We start from the raw sequence: 24,959 nt of genomic DNA, 5'->3' as shown, positions 1-24,959 counted from the left end.
GTTATTATATTTAAGTAGAAAGCATCCTGCAGGAAATATGCACTGCTTGCAGAATTGGGTTGCTGGTCGTCATCTGTTGCTAAGGCCAAGATAATAAATTCCTACAAGGAAACAAGAACTTCCTGTTATGAAAAGAGTTATGCTGTTTTATATTTGGTTTGAACATTGGCCATCTCTAGAAGTTGCCATATTAAATGAGAATCAGAGACAAGATAAATCCATCCAGAAGCCTCTATTTTAATCAAGTCTTGGCCATGAGCAAGGCCCCACTTAAATCAAATCATACTTGCTACTTTGGGATACTGAATTTAAATAAATCATGCGCATAGGGGACCATTATTGTTATGCTAACACTTTGATTTATGTCATTACAACAGTAATTAAAGGACAAAATTAAAGGCAAAATCTCACGCTGAGAAATTTCCAGCTGATTGTGCCCTTAACACCACTGTGCCTAACTTGAGTAGTGTTTTTGCTATATTTGAGGAAAGATCTCTGAACTTGCTGCTCTTTGAGTCTATTTTGACAATTCATGTGAGCCTTCCTCATTTTTCTGTATTACAAAATTAGTGTACTAAATCCAAGATGACAGGAAAGTTGAATTTCACTTCTGGATCTGCTACTTCCCTTCAGCCTTGAATTCATTACATTGCCTCGCTCCATTTTTCTCATCTGTGAGAAAGGAATGTTACCCACCCTTTTCAGTCCTAGCCAGGACTAGGCAAATTTTTTTCTGTGATGATCAAGAGGTAAGTATTTTAGAATATGCAGCCCATAAAGTCTCTGTTTTAATTATTCACTGTTGCCTTTTAATGCAAAAGCAGGTATAGACAAAAGAAATGAGTAAATGTGACTAGTTTGGCCCAAGGATTGCAGGTTTTCATTTTAATACACTATGTGCAAAAGCATCTGAAAATAAAAAACTCTGCGCGCAGAGAGATGAGCAGCAGCAACAAACTTTTCAGTAGTATTTTGAAAATTACTTACGGACTTGTAAACTACATGTTTTGTTTCCTCTGTGCAGGACTTTTAGAGTAATGCAACAGAAGGCTTTTGAGGAAAACAGACACCCCTGGCAGGAGTCCTTGGAGAATGTTGCTGTGTGCCTGCCATTTCGCTGCCCGAGGTGTGGAGATCATACCAGGTTCAGAAGCCTGTCTTCGTTGAGAGCCCATCTGGAATTCAGTCACAGCTACCAGGAAAGAACCCTTTTGACAAAATGCAGCCTTTTTCCATCCCTCAGAGACACAGACCTAGTCACCCCCTCAGAGCCCCTGAAACAGGGAAAATTGCAGAGCAGTGGCAATGTGGTGAAGCAGAAACCGAGCTATGTTAACTTGTATAGCATTTCACACGAACACTCCAAAGACAGGAAGCCATTCGAGGTGGTGGCAGAGAGACCTGTGTCCTACGTGCAGACTTACACTGCGGTGGACGTCCGTGCAGACTCCCTGGATGGGCTGCGCTCGAGTCCAGGACTTCCTACCTCAGACACCAAAGCTTCTTTTGAGGCACATGTCAGAGAAAAATTTAATCGGATGGTTGAGGCTGTGGACAGGACCATTGAGAAGAGAATTGATAAACTTACCAAAGAGTTGGCCCAGAAAACTGCCGAGCTATTGGAAGTTCGAGCAGCTTTTGTGCAGCTGACTCAGAAAAAGCAGGAGGTTCAGAGGCGAGAGCGGGCCCTGAACAGACAAGTGGATGTGGCCGTGGAGATGATTGCTACTCTAAGACAACGCCTGACAGAATCTGAGGAGGAGCTTCTCAGGAAAGAAGAGTAAGTGGCACCAAAACAGGATGCTAACCCCATGGCTTTAGGCCCCATCCCCCTCCCCAGGTTACAAGCAAACCTTAAGCAAGATTTGGGTTTTATTACTTGCAGGGACCTTAACAGTTTTCTGATTGATATGGTTGAAATCTAGGAGGTCCAGTGCTTTCAGTATTATTTACCCTCCTTGTGTGTGGTCGGCAATACAGCAACATGAAAGTCAAAAGATCTAACTCTTTTTACCTTGGAAACTACAGATAGTGTTTTTAAAGAGTGCATGGGCATCGTCTGTCATTGAAGGAATCCATTTCCAGCACTAACTGTTGAGTGGGTGAGTTGAATGAGATAGATGGGTAGGCAGTAAGGGCATGTCGGGTGAGCCACTCCTTTCTTATTGTTTGCATTTACGTATTTATCATATTTTACTTATTACATACACAAATAAAAATGAAGGTAGGATTTGGGGTGCTGGTCACCTGGAGTATTGGAAGACAGTCTGATGACAGGGATGATCACTGGCTAGATAAAGGTTATTGTCAGGGAGCTAACTTATTTAAGGGGAATGGGTTAAAGATGCTGTATTATCAAAAATAACTGGATAACTGATGGTCACCATGTAATAAAGACAAGATGGTGTCCTATCAAGTATAACACTAAGATACAAATAATTTTGGCTTCTTTGCTATTCTGGATTGTCTGTCCATGTTAATTCAATATAGCTGAGAACCCATCTAACTGTAATTTTGATTTGGAAGAAGCAAATATTAGGAAACTGAAAGGAAGCTTTCTGATACTGACATACTACTATGATTTGTTTGGGAATTTTCTTTTTTGTAAAATGATTATGTGATAATTGAGTAAGTCTTATCTGCTTGTAAGAAACTGACAATAATTTTCGCAAGTTATAATCAGAGAAACTATTATTTTAAAGACATCATACTTGGAAAAGCATTTCATTATCAATAAGTTTGTATTCAACCCAGGCTAGAAAACGTATGTAATAATGCAAAGTATTTTCTTAATGCGGAATTTTGGATTTAATTTTAAATGGAGGCTCAGAATTCATAGAATCAAAGGACATAAAAATTGGTAGACTTAAATATCCTAGAAGGAAACGTGCCAAGTAATTGAGCTCTCTGTTAGCAATTGACTTAATTTCATACTATGCCCCCGACACTTTTCTATCTTGTGTTATTTCTTAAAATGTAGTTATTAAAACTTCCTGTAGCTGGTAAGAGACTGAGAAGCCCTATATATTAAAGAGAGCATCACTTGCTCCACTATATATGTACTTTCTACCGAGAGAGAAAGCCTTCTTTGCTCAACTAAACATTTTTATAATTATGTAGTAAGAAAGAATTTGAATGAACCACTGATTTACTTTGCTCCTACAAGAAATGATCTCTAACAAAAATACCTCTCTCTTGACTTCTGGTCTCTCGTGGGGGAAGTTAGTGCCCTGAGCATCTATGGCACCTGAGTGGCTAAGACTGTACCACTGGGAAAATGGAAGACAGGGTGTGTCTTAGGCACAGAGAAAAACCTAGAATTAAATTTGTGATATTTCTGTTTGATTCAAGAACAATGAATTTAAAAGGCAACTAAATTATTGTTTGCATTTACATATTGCATTTATATGTTTATCATATTTTACTTATTACACAAATGAAAATGAAGGTAGAATTTGGGGTGGTGGTTGTCTGGAGTATTGGAAGACAGTCTGATGATAGGGATGATCACTGGTTAGACAGATGTTATTGTCAAGGAGCTAACTTATTTTAGGGTAGTGGGTTAAGGATGCTGTATTATTAAAAACAATTGGATAACTAATGTAAAAGTGGGCCTTGCATGGATCATTAATGATGTGTTGTGGTTAACCCACTGCTATCAACTTAGAAACTCTTGAAAAACTAATACAGACTTGGAAAAATGAACAAAACATTTAACATACTGCATATGTTAAAAGTCCCCCTCTACCAAGCATACCCCATACCACCCTCCAAGACAGCTCCTCTTTAGTTAACTAAATGTCCTTCCAGACCTTTTCTGTGTGCACACAACACACGTACTTTATACACACAATAGATTTTTTGTTTTCCCCAATGAAATGATGACACATATTATTTCTGTCATTTGTGTGTGGAGTTTTGTTTTAACATAAAATGTTATAGGCATCTGTTGTGCACAAAATATAGGATTATGCCATTCATTTTGGCTGTTGCATACTATTCCGTGGTATAGCTTGATTATAATGATTTTACTATTGATGAATGCATAGTTTTTGTTCCATTTTCCTAATATTAAAAATAGGGCCTCAGCTAACATCCTTATACATATGTTTTTGTTAGTGTTTTTGTGACTCCATCTAAGGGTAAATTGAAGTTGATTTTTTGGTAGGACAGTTTTGAACTAGTAGAGGTAAAAAACAATGTCTTTAAAAAAACACTTTAAATGAAAATACAGTGAGGCTGCCTTAAACTTTTACATAAAATAAACAAAGTCCTCATTTTTCTAAGCCTTCATATGACCACATTGTTTTCATTATTCAGACCTCAAATAATCACTCTTTCTATATGTGAGATAAGACTGAAAGAGTCTTGTTTGCAGGAAGGACACTGGAGCTCTTAGTGTGAGAAAGTGACTGTCGGGTCCCCCAGTGTCTGCAGTGTCTGTCCTCTACACCCCTTCCCCCCACAGTGGGAATGCAGAAGGAGCCAGCTGCCCAGCAGCTCTACCAGTAATGTGAAGTTGTGTGACTATAATGCCTGGCTGGGCCCTTACCTCTTTCCCCCCTCACCACTGAGCTGTGCTTCCATCAAGAGGTCACCCATAAGATATAGGGAGACATAGTTTGGCCAAGCATCCCCACTCAGGCACTCTCAAGGCCTATTTGTGAGAGAGAGTAGGTTGTTAAAGTTCCATTTGAGATTGACTTAAACTCTGGAGATGCAGATGGTAGATTGTTTTAAAAAAAACACAAACATTTGGTATTTAACATTCATGTAAGGCTCTCTTGCTTATGGATTTCCCCCTCAACTTTAAAATCCTTTCTTTCAAACTGAAATAAAAGATTCCAGGGCCAATTCTGCCCTGAGGCCTTCTATAGGCTGTATCAGCAGGGGTTATAGAAATTATATATATGCTCAGTAACAGAGGCAATTGTTTAAATTGTTAATATTTTATAGTTTTGTGCCAGGATGTCTCATTGTACCTCCCTGGAGAGGTGTCTGTATGTATCTGGTGTGCAAATCTAAGAAAGAAGTTACTCATTGTCTTATGAAGTCTGTGCTACTTTAAAAGTCCTATTGAAACAGGTATTTACTTATTCAAGAGAATTCAGAGCTGCAGGGTAACAATGCCCGTAATCAGGTAAATCAATCCTTGCTAACCTTGCAGTCAAGATATCCTTTAACTAGGAACAATGCATGTGGATAGTAGCTGATTCCTGGCCGACTTGGTCCCTTGGAATTTGGAGAACATGAGTGTAATAACAATAAATCCCAAATTTTCTCACAAACTCTTCTGCTGGCGAGGTTGGGAAGTCCTGATTGATGTGTGATGAGCATAAAATGCTTGATATTTTTCCCTAAGGAGTTTACATTCTACATAGAAAGACACATACCCATGAAATGCGTATGTTCAGACCCAGGATAATTTGAACAAGTGCTAAAAGCAAGCCACTATTTCAAGTTGATGAAATGTGAAAAGAACAGACTTCTCCATGTGGAGAAGCCACAAAAGGGAGTGAGGAGGAAGGACAAGATTTGTGTTGGTGGCTGGAGAATGGTATTGAAGGAGCCAGAGAGGTGAGTAGAGAGGATTCCTCAAGCAACTGCGACATTTTAGAAATGCAAGTTGCCCCTTCCTTCAGGATAATAGCCTCATCTCAGGCCTGCCCTGGTGGCGCAGCGGTTGAGCGCTGGGCTGCAAAGCTGCCCGCGGCCTCTGCAGCGCCGGTTCGATCCCCAGCCACCATTGAGGGTCCCACATGGTGTGCAGACCTCTCCTGCCATGCCCGCTGCTCCCCTCAGCAGTGTGCTTCAGTCCTTCTGCCTGTTCTGTTCCCCGCTCTGGCTCTGGTGAATTTTCTCACCCTCCCGCGCTTCTGACTATACCCAGCGCTTGTATAAATAAATAAATAAATCTTTAAAAAAAAAAAAATAGCCTTATCTCACATGTGTGGAAATTGAGGCCCAGAGCAATGGAGTCACTTCCCCCAAGGTGAAAATATAGTAACAAGGCTGAAACTGGAACCCAGATTCCCTTATCTCTCTACTGAGTGTTTTTTTTTTTTCCATTAATTCATTATGTCTTCACCAAACTTTAGAAAATGTACTATTTGCCCATAGCATCAAGACATGTAAAAGTGAATCTAGCCCATTTTGGAAATCAGCTTGCAGCTTTGCTATTTTGAGAGGGCTGACATGGTGACATCATTTATTTTTCTGATGAGATTAAAGAAAATGTCAGCTGGCATCAAAGGTGTTGGGAAATGGTGAAATGATGGCATCATAAGTGTGGTTATGATATTGAGCTTCTAGAACAGCCCAAAGTTTTTAACTTCCCACAAGCACTTTTAACTGCACTCTTTGGATGCCCAGGCCAGGGTAGAGCATGTGAGACTACCGGCCTTTGTGCTAAGGGAGGGCCTCTCTGTAATTCCACCTCAGCTCCCCATCCAACTCCCTGGCAAGCTATGATAGGTAAAATCTTTCCTCTTCTGGGCCTCTCTGGTGGCGCAGCGGTTGAGCGCTGGGCTGCAAAGCTGTGCACAGCCTCTGCAGCGCCAGTTTGATCCCAGGCCCCCAGCAAGGGTCCCACATGGCGTGACAGACCTCTCCTGCCATGCCCGCTGCTCCCCTCAGCAGTGTGCTTCGTCTGTCTATCTGTTCTGTTCCCTGCTCTGGCTCTGGTGAATTCTCTCGCCCTCCCGCGCCTCTGACTGTCCCCAGTGCTTGTATAAATAAATAAATAAATCTTTAAAAAAAATTTAAAAAGAGGTCTGCTGTCGCCCACTGCTCCCCTCAGCAGTGTACCTCGGTCCTTCTCCCTGTTCTGCTCCCCGCTCTGGCTCTGGTGAATTCTCTCACCCTCCCGCGCTTCTGACTGTACCCAGTGCTTGTATGAATAAATAAATAAATAAGGAAAGATTCAAAGAATAGAATTTAAAAAAAAAAATTAAAAAAAAAATCTTTCCTCTTCTTTCTCATTGACCTTGTTCCCAGTCTGGAGTCAGCCAAAAGACGAATCTTTATTGCATGCCTTCTGAGTACCGGGCACTGTTCTAGGTGCTGCTCATACAGTGGTAAACCAGATGAGTCCAGTTCCTTCCTTCATGGCAGGAATAGACCAGATGATGAAATCATTGTTAAACCAATCATTAGGGCTATGATAAAGGAGACATGTAGGGGAGCCTCAGCCAGCTTATATCCTTTTAGGTTTCTGTTCAAAACTGGCTGTGGAATGATGGGCTCGAAAAGTCAGGCTTGACTTGATGACTTGCTTTGCACAACTTAACCATCTTGTAACTTAATTACCTCTTTCCCACGTTTGATTAACTAAGGCCCTAGTAGATGACTTGGTCTCGAGCTAAGCAGCAGGCCATGATGAAGCATGATAGATGTAGAGCTCAGTGGGACAGGGAGGTGTCAGTTTGCTCCATGTTGTAATGCACTGATATAAATGGGGCCCCCTCCAGATTGTGTTCCATACAGACTTAAAAGCTAAGAGGAAAAACTAGATATCAAACATGCCAGCCTAGCATTGCCACAAGGTAAAATTCAGGGGCCTGGAACATTTTCTGTTTGTCTCTCTTCTGTCTTCTTTCATGGCTGTCCCTCCTTTCCCTCATCCCTCTCTGGACTGAAGGGCTTAGCACTACTGTTGGAACTTAGAACTACTAAGATTGATTTGACATTTTCCCATGAGAACTATATACTCTAAAAAAGAAAGATGAGGCAAAGGGCTAATAGGAGGAGAAAGGGGACATAGTTCCACATGTGCAACAGGTGGTGCTCCTTGGGGTAACCAAGAACCCATCCTGAGCTGCAAGCTTGCAGCCAGGCTCCTGGTGCTGAGATAGCTGACTCTGGCTTCAGGATTGCCTTGTGGCTGACATTGCAACCTCTCTGAAACACTCTGTGATCAATAGCGAGACTATTTTTAGCCGAAGGTATTTTTACCATTTCACATACCTCTGAAGAGGTTCATAAATCAGTAATGTAAAATGAAATTTAAATAACTTGGAAGAGCTTTGCCTTTGGGAGGAGAGGCAGATGTTAAAGTATTGCTTCAGAATAGAAGAGGCGCATCAATTTTAGATCCCACCACCATTCCTGTAGGAGGTACCCGTATTATAAGTTACTTAACAGGTTTTATGCCTCAGTACTTGTCTGGAAAAAAAATAGGAAGAAACCTAAGGATCTTTCTGTCAGTTTAAGATTTCCAACTAGAGATAGAGTTCTACTTTTCATGCATTCAGCAGAAATTTGCTCAGCCCCTTCTGTGTGCTGGGCTCATGTTAGGTTTTGGGAGTGCCTTGTATGGGGAAGGAACAGCAGGGTGCATGAGCTCACTGATTTTGTTATGGATTGGGGAAGTCTCGCAAAGTAGCCCTCTGCATAGAACACTCTGATGGGGTGTATGGCCATTTGGGAAAACACAGCAGGTCACCTGTTCCACACCTAGGCCTGAGTCTAGGAGTACTTGCTAGCAGAAGACCCCTGAAGTTATAGGGATTAATATGAGTGGGAACTTGAGAAGGACAAGGGAGGAGCCCTGGCAAAAGAACAGACTTGAAAGTCTGGCTAAATGGAGGGAGTTCGCTGATGCTGGGGCAGAGAGGGAAGTGAGGTGCGTTAATGAGGCCCAAGGGGAGCATGAGGATACAGGATGGCCCTGAAAGCTAGAAACATAGGCAAGTAGCCATCATAAATGGTTTGTTGGTAGCAGATTACATGAGGTTAAAGATGATCAGTGTGTAGCCCCTCATTAACAATTTATTGTTCCATGTGTATGTAAAATCACAGTGAGCACCATTGTGTCTTGATACATTTTTTCTTTATTCCCTATGCCTGCTTCTAGAGTATGTTGTTCACATGATAATATGTCTTGGCTTTTCTGAATTAATCTGCCTTTAAGCCATCTCAGAAGAAGTTACTGAGGGTGTTCAATCTGTAAAAATGAAATATTGGTTTTAGAACTTATGGCCATTCTGTAAATGCATGAGTACTTGAAGGAATATGTAGAAGTAAAACTTTGATTATACTGAACAAAAGGACATTTTAACTAACTACCCACTTCTGTGTCTGATTCTGCATGCCTATGAATATTAAGATACTGATAGTTCCAGCTCTGCAAATCATTCTTCATATTAAAGAACTTCAGGCCAGTTTCTTATACTGTACTGGTATTTTCCCCTTTAATATCAAATATTGCTTTAAATAATCATATTTTCCATTGATGCCTACAACCTTAAAAGCTTGGTTTTAATGTTATTTAACTTAAAAAAAAAAAAAAGGGAAGTCAAGATGCGGCTGAGAGTAGCCTAGAATCAGTTAATTTCCCTACACTGGTGTTGCACCCATACCCTGTTTGAATTTTGCTCAGGTCTCCTCTTATCTTATATCGGGCCTTGCAGCTTTCATGCTGTATTCTGAGTCACAGGATTGAGAACCTAAAATAACGCCACACATGCCTCTAAGTCTCCGATAGCATCATGTTATTCTTGTTCTTACTCACATGCAGCTCAGCTTTGTAATTACACATTTATTTTAATATTTGTTGTTTTTAATATCAGTTTCTCCCACTACATGAGGGGTAGGCTCATCATTCAATGGATGTTTGTTGAGTTATTAAATATTGGAATAAATAAATGTGTGAATTATCACAGTGTCTTACTAGGTTCCAGCCCATAATATCCACCCTTCCCAGAACTCTGAGGTCCAGTCCACTCAGGTGCCCAGGATGACAGCTACCCTCAAGATTTTTGGCCTTGCTTCTCCTTTCACTCTTAGAAAAGGCTGAGGACCCCAAAAAGCTTTTCTTTGTGTGCTCTTTATCTATTAGTGTTTACTGTATTAGAAATTTGAACCTAGAAATTGAAAACATCAGTTCATTTAAAAATAATAACTTAATAACATTTCTATGAAAAGTTATTTTCCCAAAAACAATTTAGTGAAAATAGTGTTATTAGATTTTTTGTGAATATTTTTAATGTCTGTTTAATACAACGCAGTTGAACCTTGTTCTTCTGTATTTAATCTGTTGCAAGTTTGTTGTTTTTGCTGAAGTAGGAAATCCAGTCTTGTAAAGATATGTAGTAGGAAAAGGGAGAGGTATTTTAATAGCCTTTTCAGAGTATAGTGGCTATTCTGCTTTGATAATATGCCAAGAGTCGACAACTGGTAATTTCTTAAAGGTTAATTGCAATGTGGAATCCGAAACCACATCAGTGGACATTTCTTTCTTCCTTACCCAGAAATCCATTGTTCTGTCTTACACTTTGAATGAATATTTTACTGATTGAAATATAATTATTAAAGAGGTTACAAATGCAATGTGGTTAAACTTCTTTATTTTCCATTCAGTAAGTCCCCATGATTCCTTGGGGAAATAAGTGTTTCTGGATATTGTTAATCCAGGCTGAACAGGATGTGAAAGGTGGAGCTGAAGTTGTCCACAATTAGTCACTGGAGTTTGTTGCTGTTTTTATCTAATACAGACACTGAAATGCAATCTCAGTGTGATAAACTTATCCAACCTTGTCTTGTATAATTTATCTTTTAAAATTAAACCATCAGATTTGTTTTTACTGCCTTTTTTCAAAGTTGATATGTAACATCCGTAAACTGAAATTAGGTTAGCATTGGTGCCAGGTTACTTGAAAAATACGAAGGGTATTAACTTCTCAGCTTCAGGGCACAAGATAATTGGATGAAGGAGGTTAGAAAAAGATGCTTTTCTTCTACAACATGACATAACACTCCATGATCAGCTAAAAGCATCAATATTAATTTTTAAAGGCTTTATAGGGAACCAGTAGCAAAACATTATGTGATTTAAAAATACAGCCACAATCATAAACTATATTGCCCTCAGATTTGTTTCCTGGCTTTTGTGATGTTAATCTTGTGGGATTAAGCTGTCAAATGCTGCTGCCTTATTCTAAACTGTACAGCTGGAAAGCCCAAGAATAGTAAATATGCACAGAGAAGAAAGACTGGAAAAAATATTACAGAATATTGACAGTAGATACCTTTGGGAGGCGGGGTACGGGTTTTCATTTCTTCCTTCTTTTTAAACATTATTACAAATATTTCTGAATTCTATTGAGTGATGGGCTTAGAGCAGAAGATAAAAAGCTGATTCAGGCCCAGCCCAGTTTGATCCATCTTTTAGTAGGTCAAGGTTCACATTTCCCATGATAAATGTGGAATATTTCTGTAAGGAGATAAATAGAGTAAATATTATAATCCAAAATGAACTGAAAAAGTTCACTGCTTCTTTTTTCTGTCTTTTTGTTTTTGGTTGGGGAGATGGTATGGGTTTTGGTTGTTTTCCCTTTAAGTACAACTTAGAGTTGTAATAACTGCATGACTCAGTTCTCCTAACTCAACCAGTCAGTCTCTACAATGGGCTTGACTCCAAATCAGTTGAAATCTTCAAGTTGGAAAGAGAAGGCAATAACCATCTTCCTGGGCTGAACTTTTAGTGCTGCTTTTGGACCATGAAGATACTCTATCCAGAGGATCTCATGTGCAGCTAAGAACCATGAAAGGCCTGGGTTTCTCACAGGACAGACACGCCACTGGTCTGCTGCTGGTTGCGTTTTGTGATTCACGTAAGAAGGAAGATCAAAGCAGAGTGATGGAAAAGCTTGAAAACTGCCTTGTGTCTGTGGCCTGAACAGCTTGGAAAGTGCACATCTTCTATTCAGGGCTCAGACAGAAATATCTGGAAATAAACTTGAAACTTGATAATGAAAGGAAACTCTTTTCTAAAGGGGCTCTTATTTCTTTTGCATGACTATTTCTTAGCTCCTGAAAGATACTGGAATTATTTCAGGATTGGGGTTTATGTTTAATTCTGGATGGGAAACTAGAAAAATGGTGCTGGTGTAATGAGTAATTCCTTGAGTGAATCTTTGTTAGAACCAGTCTCTTTTCTATTTTGATCAATATGTATGTAATTCCCTAGGTTTTGCAGAGACACTTGGCTCTGTAGGAAGTATCAGAAAAGTTTCAGTATGGGGCCTCCCCTGGTGGCGCAGCGGTTGAGCGCTGGGCTGCAAAGCTGCCCACAGCCTCTGCAGTGCCAGTTTGATCCCTGGCCGCTGGCCAGGGTCCCACATGGCGCGCAGACCTCTCCTGCCGCCCGCTGCTCCCCTCAGCAGTGTATTTCGTCAGTCTGCCTGTTCTGTTTCCCGCTCTGGTTCTGGTGAATCCTCTCACCCTCCCCCGCTTCTGACTGTACCCAGTGCTTAAATAAATAAATAAATCTTTAAAAAAAAAATTTGAAAAGTTTCAGTATGGCCAAGACTGACCTAATATATTCGAGAGAAGAAAATCACGACTATTTATAAAAGTGGCTCACTGACTAGTCATTCAGAATAATGGTATCAGAACCCACTGCCAGCATTTTGCAAAGGCTTTCTGTGAGACTGGTACTTCCTGAGCTAGATTTCCTTGAGGTTCTACCCAAGAAATTATGATGCTTAATGAAAAATAAATATCAGGTGGAGGTTGAGAAGATGCAGAGAAGGTATAAATTTAATTGTCTAGATCAACTGCATGAAGTTAGATTTAAAAAAAAAAAAACAGGATTCATTAGTCTACAGTGAGAGTGGAGAAACAATGTGTAGTCTTTAGTATCTTGGCTTTGCGTCATTTGAACATGGCCAGAAAAATGAAGGTGTGGCTCCTTGATGTTTGAGAAAGATTTTGAAAACACATAAAAGAAATACTGTATCCAACAGGTAGTAAAACTATGGAATTCATTAGCCCCACACGACAGAGCAAATAAAGGGCGTGGTGGAAAAGATCTTTATGATTTTTTACTGATGAGGCAAATGGGACAAAGAGAATTTTGATAATATACACCCATGAATGGTGCAGATTACATGGTACTTAGCCTGAGAAAAAGTGTGTGTGTGTGTGTGTGTGTTTAAAGAGATGCTTCTAAGAATAACTACCAAAAGTTTAATGGTAGTAATCTCAGTTTAATGGGGTTTCAGCCCTGGAGCAGATATAAAGATGTAAAACTACCTCGTTAAAACAATGGGGTTTCAGGTGACAGTTTTTCTTTGTATTTTTAATGTGTTTTAAATTTTTATAAATAATTTATTCAGTTATGAATCAGAAAAGTATCATCTCCAAATTTGCATTATAAATAAAAAGATGAGATAGAAATAGCTTATTAAATTAACATTTAATTATTAATTTTTTCCTGGATTTTTGAATCATGATGAATTATGTACATAAGGGAGTATTATTTGAAGTATTTGTCTCAACTTTTTACTTTTTAAAGGAAGGACTGCTTGCATATTTTTTTTCCTATGGCAGCTAAAATAGCTTTCCCAGAGGATATTGGGTCTCTCAAGATGGCATTTCTTGGGTCGTTTTATTCTTAGCTCAAAAATATACTGTTGGACAGACTGACTCATCTTACTCATTTTGGTGCTTCTTGCTTTCATATCTTCCTCCCCAGTAGTCTTTTCTCCCGAACAGCCAGACTTTTTAAATGCATGTCAAAACTTTTTTCAAAAGTGTTCAGTGTTTTTCTATCTCATTGGCAATAAAGTCTGGAGTTGTCTCAGTCACCTTGAGGCCCCTACACTCTCCTTTTTACCCACCTGCTCTTGTCACGTAGAGCTTCCCGGCTCTCCCTCACATCCTTCCCACATCAGGTACATTCCCAGTGAGGACCTGGTTTATTCCCAGGTGTCTGCAGGGCTACTTCTTTGCTTCCTTCAGGGGTATGTTCAAATGTGACCCCATTCAAAAGGTTATTCCTGATTTTTGTTTTCTAAAATGTCCTTCACCCTTTCTCTTCCTCTGTCACTCTTTGTCCACTTGTTCTCAGTTTCAGTTTTCTCCTTAGCACTTATAGTTCACACACACACACACACACACACACACACACACAATGATGATTAATTCCTTCCACTGAATGTAACTATAAATGTAATCATAAATATAATTTTATCTTTTTTCATTGCTGCAGCCATCCTGCCTAGAGTAGTACAGAGTAGATGCTCAGTAAAGATGTGTTGAATAAGTGAATTCCTTTTTCATTTCTTCAATTTGTGTTCTGACATTTTCCCCTTGCAGTGAAGTTGTGACATTCAACCATTTCCTGGAAGCAGCTGCTGAGAAGGAGGTTCAAGGGAAAGCTCGGCTCCACGACTTTATTGAGAATCTGTTGCAGCGGGTGGAGCTGGCAGAGAAGCAGTTAGAATACTATCAGAGCCAGCAGGATGCTGACCTCTGCCGGGACATCAGTGAGCACATGGTAAGTCACCCCAGTACAGCTACCAAGTGTGAGGTCTTTGAGTATGGTGATTTGGGTCAAGGACAGAGGAGAAGGGAGGTAGGCAGTGACTTGCAGCGACTCTGCAGACATCCTTTCAAAGTGTGGCCTGAGTCGTGTCTGTTAAGGGAGTGATAGTGGTGAAACCAAGACACCTGGAATGAAGACAAGTCCTGGCTGGATTCTCTCTTCTTCTTTACCGTCTCACTCACACCATCTTGGGTTAGAAGCATTTTTATATTTAGAGAATAACAGAGTTTGAAGTATCCAGACAAATAATCTGTCCCAAACATGGTATGAAGTAGAATTGAAATTATTATCTGCTTTGGAGCTCTTCAAGGAATCCTGTGAAAGCCTGGATCCTTTACAGCAAAGCAAGAAACAACCACATACATTTTTTTTTTTTTTTTTTGGTCTTTAAGAGGAAAATGTGATTTGATGTCTAGGTTAAACATCGTTTAGGTAGACTTTCATAAAAACTTAGGAATATTCACCATTGTTTGTTATATTATAGAAAAGATTTTTGTGTAAAAGTCTATGTGTAGTTTCAAGGACTTAAGAAACTCCAAAGTCCAAATGAAAAGTCTGGACGTGGACGAAGGTCCAGACTTGCATATGTGACTTAATCAAGATTCTCTGGTCTTTTTGGAGGCTGCGGGGAAGGTACAGGAAGCCACACTGTGGGAGCTGAGTGTCATATTAGCCCATTATACCATTTCCTTGGTGGTAAAAGCAATAAAGCCAAAAAAAGAATTTTGGGAAATCCCCAAGTATTTTCTTTGTGACACTTCCATTATTTATTAAAATTATATTTAAGCTTGCCTCCTTCTTAGATTTTAATATGATTCTTTTATCACTCACCCAGAATGGGTGAGACATACATATTAGGAAAAGGAAAATGGGAAACATGTATGCTAAACAAAAGATTATCAGGGTGACTATTGGTTGATAAGAAATTTAGTGTGAGAATTCTGGAAACTGCAATTAAAAGATAGAAAAATATAAATGATAAAAGATGGAATTAAATGAAAGACAGCTAGATAAAAGGAGGAAGACAGAAGGGTGAGAGATGGGCAACTATAAAGAAAGGAGAAATGAAGCAAGGAAATGGAAAAATCTTATATTGCTTACAGTAATCATAGATTAGCCTCAGAGCACCTCAATAATACAAACTCCAGAACTTTTAGTCAGAAACAAAGTAAATGTGTTACATTTGTGATGTTTCAATGACTATCAACAAAGAAGTTTCAGCTACTTAGCATATTTATTATTTTCTGTCTCTGTAGGAAACTGAGTCTAGTCATACTAATGCTGACTTGAGGGATACTTTCTGAACGCTTTCTGCCACCTTCTTCCATCTTGCCTTTTCTTATGACAGTGCTATAGCATAGAGTTCCAAAGTGAGATAAAAGGCCTGGTTTCCAGAGTGTTCCCACCCTGCCTCTGACTGGAAGATAACTTGTCATTCCGGGCCTGTAATTATTCGGTGAAATGAAGCAATTGGATTCGATGCTCTCTAAGGTCTTTGGGCCTCTTAGGTTCTTTGGTCATCTCCTGACTTTGGTGGGTAGAAATTCTAATACTAAAATGTAGGTCTAACATTTTCAGTATTCAGGCTAGTAAGTAACCCAGTGCTAGGACATGAGAGAAACACTATTCTAAATCAAGAGGATTTTTAAAATTTTTATCTCTAAATATTTTGATAGTTACAGTCAAGTTGTAAGTCAAGAGGATCTTAAAGAGAGATAATAATGAAAAGCAAAGAGGAAGAGAGGAAGTCCATAGTTCTCTCATCTATTGATATATTTCTATACTCCCTTCTTCTCAGTTTATTTTTCTAGATTGAAAGTTGAGCACCTTTTAAAAGACATAACCAGTCATTATTTCTCATCTCATTATTTCTCATGCTGTGTCAAGTGATCAAAAGTTGCACAGTATTTCAACTCTTCTAGGTAGATGCAAATATACGAAATTATATGTGTATGCACATATATCAACAGCATATAGATATATGCATAATATGTGCACATAAACCCACATATACATAAATACATGTACAGATGTGTATGTATGCATGGAGATACTATTGAAAATTAATGAAAAACTAACATTTATGCCCTCTGTGTCCCAAACATGACATTACCTGCCTTCTTCAGATCTCCCTAACTAGGGAAGATTGGAGTAATTCAAATAAAATAAATTATGGTTAAGATTGTAGCAACTTCTCACAAACATGGTGCCAAAAGTAAGAAAGAAAGTTCCTGCTCCTCCCCAAATCAAAGTAATTGCCAAAGTCAAAGGCAGAGCTTTGAAGGACAAGAAGCTCATCCACCTTCCAGTAGTTCAAGACACTGCTGCTCCAAACGCAACCCAAATAGCTTCAGGAGAGAGCCCCCAGCAGAAGCAAGCTTGACCACCTTGTCATCATCATCTTCCCCCTGACCACCGAGTCAGCCATGAGGAAGATAGAAAACCAAACACTGTATCTATTGTGGATGTCAAGGCCAATAAACATCAGGTCAAGCAGGCTGTGAAGAAGCTCTATGACATTGACATGGTCAGGGTCAACCTCTGATCAGACCTGATGGAGAGAAGAAGGCATAGATCTAACTGCTTCCTGACTATAATGCTTCAGACAGTGCCAACCAAATTGGAAGAATTATGTGTTTTATATAATATATATATTATCTAAATATACACATATATATAAATTTATATTTATAATTAGCCCAACAGACTCAATTTAGATTAGCCCAATTTTTTTAAGTTTTACAGAACTGTATTTGAATTTTTATTTTTTTAATTTTATATATGATGTTATATATGTATACATGTGTGTATATATGTATATAACAAGCATGTATATGTATATATGATGTTATATATGTATACAGTATGTATGTATGTGCATATATATAACATCATATATAAAATTTAAAAAATTCAAATTCAAATACAGTTCTGTAAAACTTAAAAAAAATTGGGCTAATCTAAATGGAATCTATCGGGCTAATTCTAAATATAAATTTTTTCACCATTAAAAAATAAGGCAGGGAATTTAGAAATGCAAGCTATGAGTAGAGCTTAATTGGGTTATAGTGAGGTGAATTTTTTAACTATACTGCAAGGAGATTCATTGCCTAAAGAGACCAAGGATGATATGTTTGATTTTTGAAGGATTGAGCAGATCTGGTTCTTATTTTCATCTATAGTCTCCTAAACACTATTTTGGAACAATGATATACCACATTAAGGTCTACAGACCCTGAGGACATTTCTCCTTTTGCTTTGTTTTTTTCCCACCATAAATTATAATATAGTATAGTATAATATAGTATAGTGCATTATACTGTAATATAGTATAGTATAATATTATATAGTTAATATAGCAATAATACATTAGGCAATGTAATGTATGTTTATGTATATATTCACCTATGCAACTACAAGTCATTTCTTTGATATAATAAAAGTGCTCAGTGTGGGCCTCCAGGATATCTGTGGTTTTGGTGACACAGGAGAACTCGGATGCTTTTAGGCTGAGAGGGCTTAAGTGGGATCACTATTATCCTACTTAGCCCAGCTTAGAGAAGGAGAGGAACTCTGAGAAGCTGAGGTTTCTGGAGTCTCAGCACCCCTCTCCTCCTTGCTCCACTGCATCCAAAGAAAAATCAGAACATTCTTTCCATGTCTATACCACCTCCCTCCTCCAGAACTCTCAGGAATGCAGTCCCCAGCTTGGCTTAGGTTTTCTCATCTCCAATGAGATGGTTCTTACAGAAGTGCTAGGCCTCTTCATCCCCTTTCTCTCCTCTCGTTATCTCCCTCTCCCTTCTTCCCTCTCTTTCTCGTTACCACCTCCAGATACCAGAGAAATTTCCAGATTGATGTTTAAATTATTTCTAAGGAGTTTTCTAGCTTTTAGATTCCTTTATACTCTGGAAAAAAATTCCTTTCGCCCTCTCAATGCCTTTTCAGAAATAATGTTTTGGCATTTATATTTTTTCCTTAATTCCCTTGAGCATTTATGTTCTTTTTCACCTGACTGAGTCCTAAAATATAATGTGCTTACTAAGATATTTTGTCTTTATGCTCTGAAAAATGCTGTCGAATTAGGCACCAAGTGACCTAATATCCCATCTGCCAAAATCACTCACAGAACAGCTCAAATGGAAGGTCATGAAACAGCTTGGATAATCTTATTTTAAGTGCTGAATTTATTTCCTGCAGGTTGAGAAATTAGTACTAACAGTAATTCATTTAACACATATTTATTGGGGACACAGTTCCTACTGGGTGCTGAGGAAACTGCTATGAATTATATAGATGAAGTCTCTGCTCTCATTGCGGGGAGGGAAATAATAAACAAATAATAAATATAATTTCATGTAGTGCTAACTATTATGAAGAAAAAAAGGAAGATGCCATGATCAATCGTCCACCTTCACCTTGAGAGTCAAGAAAAGCCTGACTGGAGGAGACTGCATGTGCATTGTGACCTGAATAACAAGGATGCTGCTCTGAAAAATTGGAAGTGGAAAATTTTAGGCAAAGGAATAGGAAATGCAAAAGACTTAAGGGAACAAACTTGGCGCATTTGAGTGGTAAGAGACAGAGTCAGAATGTTGGGAAGGATCCAGATCTTGCTGGACCTTCGAGGTCACATGAGGAGTTTGGATCTATTCCAGGGAAGCCATTGAGGGCTTTAAGCAGGAGGTGACCAATGTTTTAGCAGAATCACACAGGCTGTTATTATATCTCTGCAAAGATACATGAATGAGAGTTGGCAGGTGAGAGGGGATCACAGCTTGCAGAGAGTAGACATACTGAGAAATAATGGAGAGAGAATATATTCTGGGAGTAGAATTGACAAGACCAGTTGACTTTGCTGAAGGATTAGATGGTAAGGGGAAGAGAGGAATCAGGAATAATCTAAAGCTTTGACCTGAAAAATCAAGTATACAGTACTGCTTTTTGCACAAAAGGGAAGTTGGAGGAGAGCTGGTTGTCCAGTTTCCTCAAGCTCATAATAGCCTGAGACACCGTGTTTTAGAAGTATTTACATTGACTTTTAGTTCAAAGTTATTTATATTTTTCTAATGTGGAACCTTGATCAAAGATCACTTGAGCTCCATTTCATATCCTGCTCTCTTTCTAAACAAAAAGATGACAAAGTAGTTAGACTAGGAAAACATGGAAATAGATGGGTTAAGTAGGAAGAGTGTATCCAAGGCCCAATGGTCAGAGGGAACAGTGGCCTCTGGTGTTCACAGAGAGGAAAGCATATGAAGTTCTCTGTGCCTATGGTAACAATCCCCTCTCCACACCATGCCTTCATCTATAGGATCACCGGAGAAATCCTGCTCCGGCTATAAATTCCACTTAAAGTTTTGTGTACATGTAAGTGTTTTCTTTCTCTCTCTCTCTCCCTCTCTCTCTCTCTCTCTCTCTCTCATTGTAGGAAGAGGGTGCAGAGTAAAGGCTTGCTTAGTCTTACAATGTTCTCACTTGGCCTTGAAGCCCAACCCTAACTCTACTTAACCTTTCTGCCTCAGGTTCCATATCTGTAAAATGGGGAAGATAAAACTTAACTCATAGACTTGTTTTGATAGCTAATTACAGTGTTATATAGTCAGTATATTACTCATTGTGTGACATATAGACAAGCACCATTTATGGTACCTATAGATATGTGTATATGTTATGGCTCATCATCACCCACCCTTTCTGTAAGACAGTTAAATTCTCTCACTTCCTAAGTCCCAATAGAGTCCATCATTGACAATCATAGGTGCTACATTTGTAGTTTTGAAAATATTTTAGAAGTCAGTGGCCTCTTTGTATATTTGATAGCATTGTTAGCCTCTTCCCCAGGAATGGACACACACACACACACACACACACACAAATGAATAAATAAATGAACATATAGCAGTATATATACACCTACTTAATTTTGCATAAAATTTGAAAAGATATTATGTATATATATGCAGTAAATCATCAAACTGTATTTTTACATAGATGCATATAGTAAAGTGAGAAAAACTTGGTTATGACTCAGTAATAAGAAGGGAGAAATTTAAAAGAAGAAAAACCCTGAAAGTTTTTTCCAGTTTACACATATACTTAAGTCCATTCAAGGAGTCCAGCTGATAAGTAAAATGAATTCTAAGGAGAAAGACAAATACTCTATGATGTCGCTCATGCGGAATATAAAGAAATGAAGCAAAGAAACAGACCCAAACAGGGCCTCCCCGGTGGCGCAGCAGTTGAGCGCTGGGTTGCTAAGCTGCCCGCAGCCTCTGCAGCGCCGGTTCGATCCCCGGCTTTCTGCCTGCTCTGCTCCCCGCTTTGGCTCTGGTGAATTCTCTCACCCTCCCGCGCTTCTGACTGTACCCAGTGCATGTATAAACAAAACAAACAAACAAATAAATAAATAAAACATGCCTCTATTAAAAAAAAAAATTTAAAAAAAGAAACAGACCCAACAAGCCCTTGTTATATGACTACAGAACTGAGGTCACCAGAGGAATTTAGGGAGCTAAACGAGGGGGCAAATGTGGGGTTATTGTTGTGTTGCTGATGGGTCTGAGATGGCAGGATGCACTTGAAGCGATATGTTCCTAAAACATACACAATGCTGTAAACCAATATTAACTCAAAAAAGGGAAAACTTATTAAAAACCAAAACAAATCCAGATGAGAAACCCTTATAGGTAGTACTGGGGTAGGAAAGGGGAAATGCTAATGGTTTTGGGTTCCCAGCAATTTCTAGCCTGAGGGTTTGCCTGAGCCATCTGGCTCACCTTCTTTGTTTATTGTATAAGCTCATGACTCTCATGCAAGGAAAGGTTTCTTTTTATGTTTACATTTACTAATCTCATGCCAAACCCAGGCAGCATCAACAGGGTCAACACCAGGCTGACTTTTGATTGCATCAGTCTGCAGCGGCTAGAATCCCACTTGCCATCTTGGGGACATGATCCTCCCCGAAGTCTGTTTTAGAAAACATCTGGTTTTTGCTTCTGACTAAAGCTCCAGCCTCAGACCGAACAACCAGGGGGAGTGACCCTGTGGTGCTGGGATTGACTTTTGAGAGAACTTGAATAATCTCACAATCTAAGAAGGACACATGTCTGGCCACGCTGTGCAATGTACCGAGATGGGTCTTCCTCCACATTTTCTTTGATTTTATCTTCTTCCTTCAGTCACTGATGTCACAGTCCCTTGAGTGAAGGCCACATGAGAGAGGTCAAGAACTGCAGACTGGGAATGCCTGTAAAATGATGGTGACATCTGGATCACAAAAATAATAATTTACCAACTTATTCTGCAAGTGATATTCTGAGCCCAGCCACAAAAGTACATGCAGATACTTTATTAAAAGTGGAGAATAATCTTAATGACAGATGACCTTAAGGACAGTTGTGGAGTTTGTCCGCATATGATCTCATTTTAGAAACAATGTCTTTTAGGCAATAAACATCTCATGCCAGTTTTCCTGTTGGTTGAGACATTGTGCCCAGCCATAGCGATAGTAAATTAGCTGCAATAACCCTGAACCCATCAAAAAATAAGGGTGCATCATTCTAGTTTTCAAAAACATGCTTTTTCAAATGTTATTGTATTGGGGGATTCTTTTACTATTTGACATTTTTTTAGATCTGCTGATACTGGCTTTTTGGGAATCTGAGAACAGGAAGCCACAAAGGCTCCTTGAATAAGCAGAGATTGGACCGAGATGTTCTTGTTCATCGTGTTGAATTGTGACACAGCCAGTGCTAGCAACAATAGTCACTGACTTCTTAGTGTGAATGCAGTTTATTAAAAATATAAGCAGGAATAATTTTTAAAATTCAATCTTCAAGTGAAGTAATTTTTCTTACTGTTTTCCTCCAGCTTACAGATATCTCCTCAAATAGGAAAACCAAATGCCTGTATGTATTTCTTTTTATATTTGGGCCTTTTGATGTTTGTAGAATATATTATCCTGTTGCATGTGATACCCAGAATATAAATGGACCTGACAGTCTCAGGTGAAAATTTGCTTGCTTACGTACCTAGCTTTGTAAAATGTGGATAGAACTTGTAACTATGCTAATGGTCTATTAGTAATGGCATATGTAACACTATGGGTCTATCTACAGTCTTATTTAGTATAATTTTTTCTTATTGAGATATAGTGTAGTCATAATAGCTCTATCGTACTATTAATGTAGTAGGCGTATTACATTGTATTCATATAAACTTATCCCGTGAATCATAAACTTCACAACAGCTACATACAGATTTGGTGAGTACAGACTTGTCACTGAGTTAGAGATATGGGTTCTGATCTCATTTTTGTAGACCAATTATCTGTATTATCTTGGAGAGTCATTTAAATTTTCTGAGCCTGTTTTATCACTAGTAAGTGGGACTAGTAATATATCCTTGGGTATTTAGTATCATGAGATCATTTCATAATTTTGGAAAAATCACCAATATGTATGATTTGTTCCATTGGCAGTATTATCACCACTCTAGCATGCAGGAGTGATTGTGCCTTGGTGGTTTTTAGTCTCTTAAGGCATTAAAGAAATCTTTCTTTCTGTTCACCTTCTTCCTTTCACATAACTGTAGAAGCCGAGGGCACCCGCATTCTGGGTATAGCCACCCAGATATGAAGACCCATTTTCATCCAAAGGGAAGAAGCCACCTGAAAAAAGCCAAGGATGACAGAGCCAGCATGCAGCCTGCAAAGTCCATTCACGAACAGGCCGAGTCGCCCAGAGAACTCTGCAGAGCACCGAAAAAAGGGGAGCCTTTGGGGTTTAGTCGAAAAGGCAACATCAGGCCCAAAATGGCCAAAAAAAAGCCAACAGCAATTGTGCACATCATCTGAAAGAGGGGGTGGCTCTGGGCTTTGGGAATGTTGCCGAGGGGCTGACACATCCACAATGAGACACACTGGGAGAGCAAAGGGCATGAAACACATACATTTCCTATCCATACAAACCCCTGGGTTAACCAGCATTTAATAAACAAGAATCTCAGCAAATCAGAATCATAAGGAGCCTATTTTAGGCTCCTTTTAGATATAAGAGGCAAATCACAAAAAGAAAAAAAATAATAGCACTCTATCCCAAAGTTTTAGTAAAATGAAGCATCAGCTTCTAAAATAATCAGCCAAGTCTCTAGGAGTTTACACAGCTGATGTTCTGTGCAGTGGTCATTCATTCTCAGGCCCCAGGCCACACTAGATACCAGGCATGTGAAAAAATTCCTCTGTATGCACTGCTCTCTAAATTATGAGGCAAGAAGTGGCAATAGGAATGTAACATTTTGTTAATAGCAATGACATGTTGATTTTTTTTGTTGTTGTTGTTTTGTTTTCAAAAGCCTCCAGAATAAGAATTTCTGCTTCTTGGAGCATTCTGGTTAATTAAGATTTCGGTGTTTGGGTTGCATCAGGGACTCATTCAATTAGACTCTGGTTCTCATTTCCCTGGTCTGTTTTCCAGTCAAGTTTGATTTAGGTTTTTGTTTCCCTGGAAGCATGTTTGTTTGATTTTGCTGCACCTCTGCTCTCTTCTTTGACTGAGTATTTTGCACCAAAGACAGTGCTGCCAACCTTTATCTTAACAGCTGTTTCAATTGCTGCAGCTGGAGAGGACAGTGAGTCCCTTTTAATGGGCACCATTATCAGTTCAGGGTAAATGGTGGGATGCCAGGGGCAGGCACATTCTGCACAGTGAGCCACCTTGGATCCCTGCAGACCAGCCCTTCCTCAAGACTCCCTCCCTCTAGTGTCAGCAGCCTCTGCTCGCTGTAGGTGTGACTTTCTCCTTCTTGGCCTAACTTCCACCTCCTGCTGCTTTGATGTCCACTTAGGATTAAAATACATGCTCTTACCTTCAATCAAGTATCTGAAGCGTTCATTGTGCACTGCTTTCTAAAGTAGTTTCTGAAATAAACAGTGCATATAGATCCAGAATCTGAGCCTGTCCTCTCCTCCTTCTTTAAAATGACCTTTGGTTCCACAAGGAGCCATCAGTTAAGAACTTCCTGCTTTATGATTTTCTTCAAAAATGTATTTCCATGTGACTTTTAATTTAGCAAACTCATCTGGTCTCCTGAAGAGTTGAAATGTGCTGACATCCTTCTGGAAGCCAGAATAATGATGTCCATAAGTATATGCATATATGCACATATATAAAACACAAAATATATGTCAAGTATATTAATAATTTATTTTTAAATACTCATGGAAAAGGTGTGTGTTTGTGGTGGGTGGTTTTTAAATATGTTCATGTAAATTAGCTTATGTAAATTGAATTCTCATTTTAAAAATTAAAACTGTAACCTACTTAAACTTAGTAGAATTATGAATATTATTGCAGTAAGCATCAGATTAGCAGTACATTAAAAGTAGGTAATAAAGTGATTACTTAAAATGCCAGTAAATTAAAAAGTGTAACTTACTATGATACAAACATTTTGAATCTATCCTAGTGAAAAATGTTGATTTTTGAATCTCCACTTGACTTTTGGCTCATGGGTGTGGGCCATTCATGTGGTGGATAGGCAACTATCAAGTGTGAAAAAAACATTGCTGTGAATATCACTGTTTAGGCTAACATTGTAAGAATTGGAATATTATCATTATTATTTATTT

At 38.9% G+C, this 24,959-nt stretch overlaps 1 protein-coding gene across 1 annotated transcript; it reads left to right on the top strand.

Moving 5' to 3' along the window:
- Positions 1-1,037: 1,037 nt before the first annotated feature.
- Positions 1,038-23,186, top strand: ZNF365 (zinc finger protein 365; the record flags this gene model as incomplete). The annotated part of the gene is made up of 4 exons (XM_084245017.1): positions 1,038-1,780; positions 14,101-14,281; positions 22,202-22,239; positions 22,925-23,186. 4 exons carry the CDS (start codon positions 1,038-1,040, stop codon positions 23,184-23,186), a joined length of 1,224 nt encoding a protein of 407 aa, XP_084101143.1.
- Positions 23,187-24,959: the final 1,773 nt, after the last annotated feature.

Source organism: Talpa europaea (genome assembly GCF_964194135.1).
Source record: "Talpa europaea genome assembly, chromosome: 10".
Lineage (NCBI taxonomy): Eukaryota > Metazoa > Chordata > Mammalia > Eulipotyphla > Talpidae > Talpa > Talpa europaea.
Note: the sequence above shows the minus strand (reverse complement) of the source record. Positions and strands in the feature narration are given on the sequence as shown.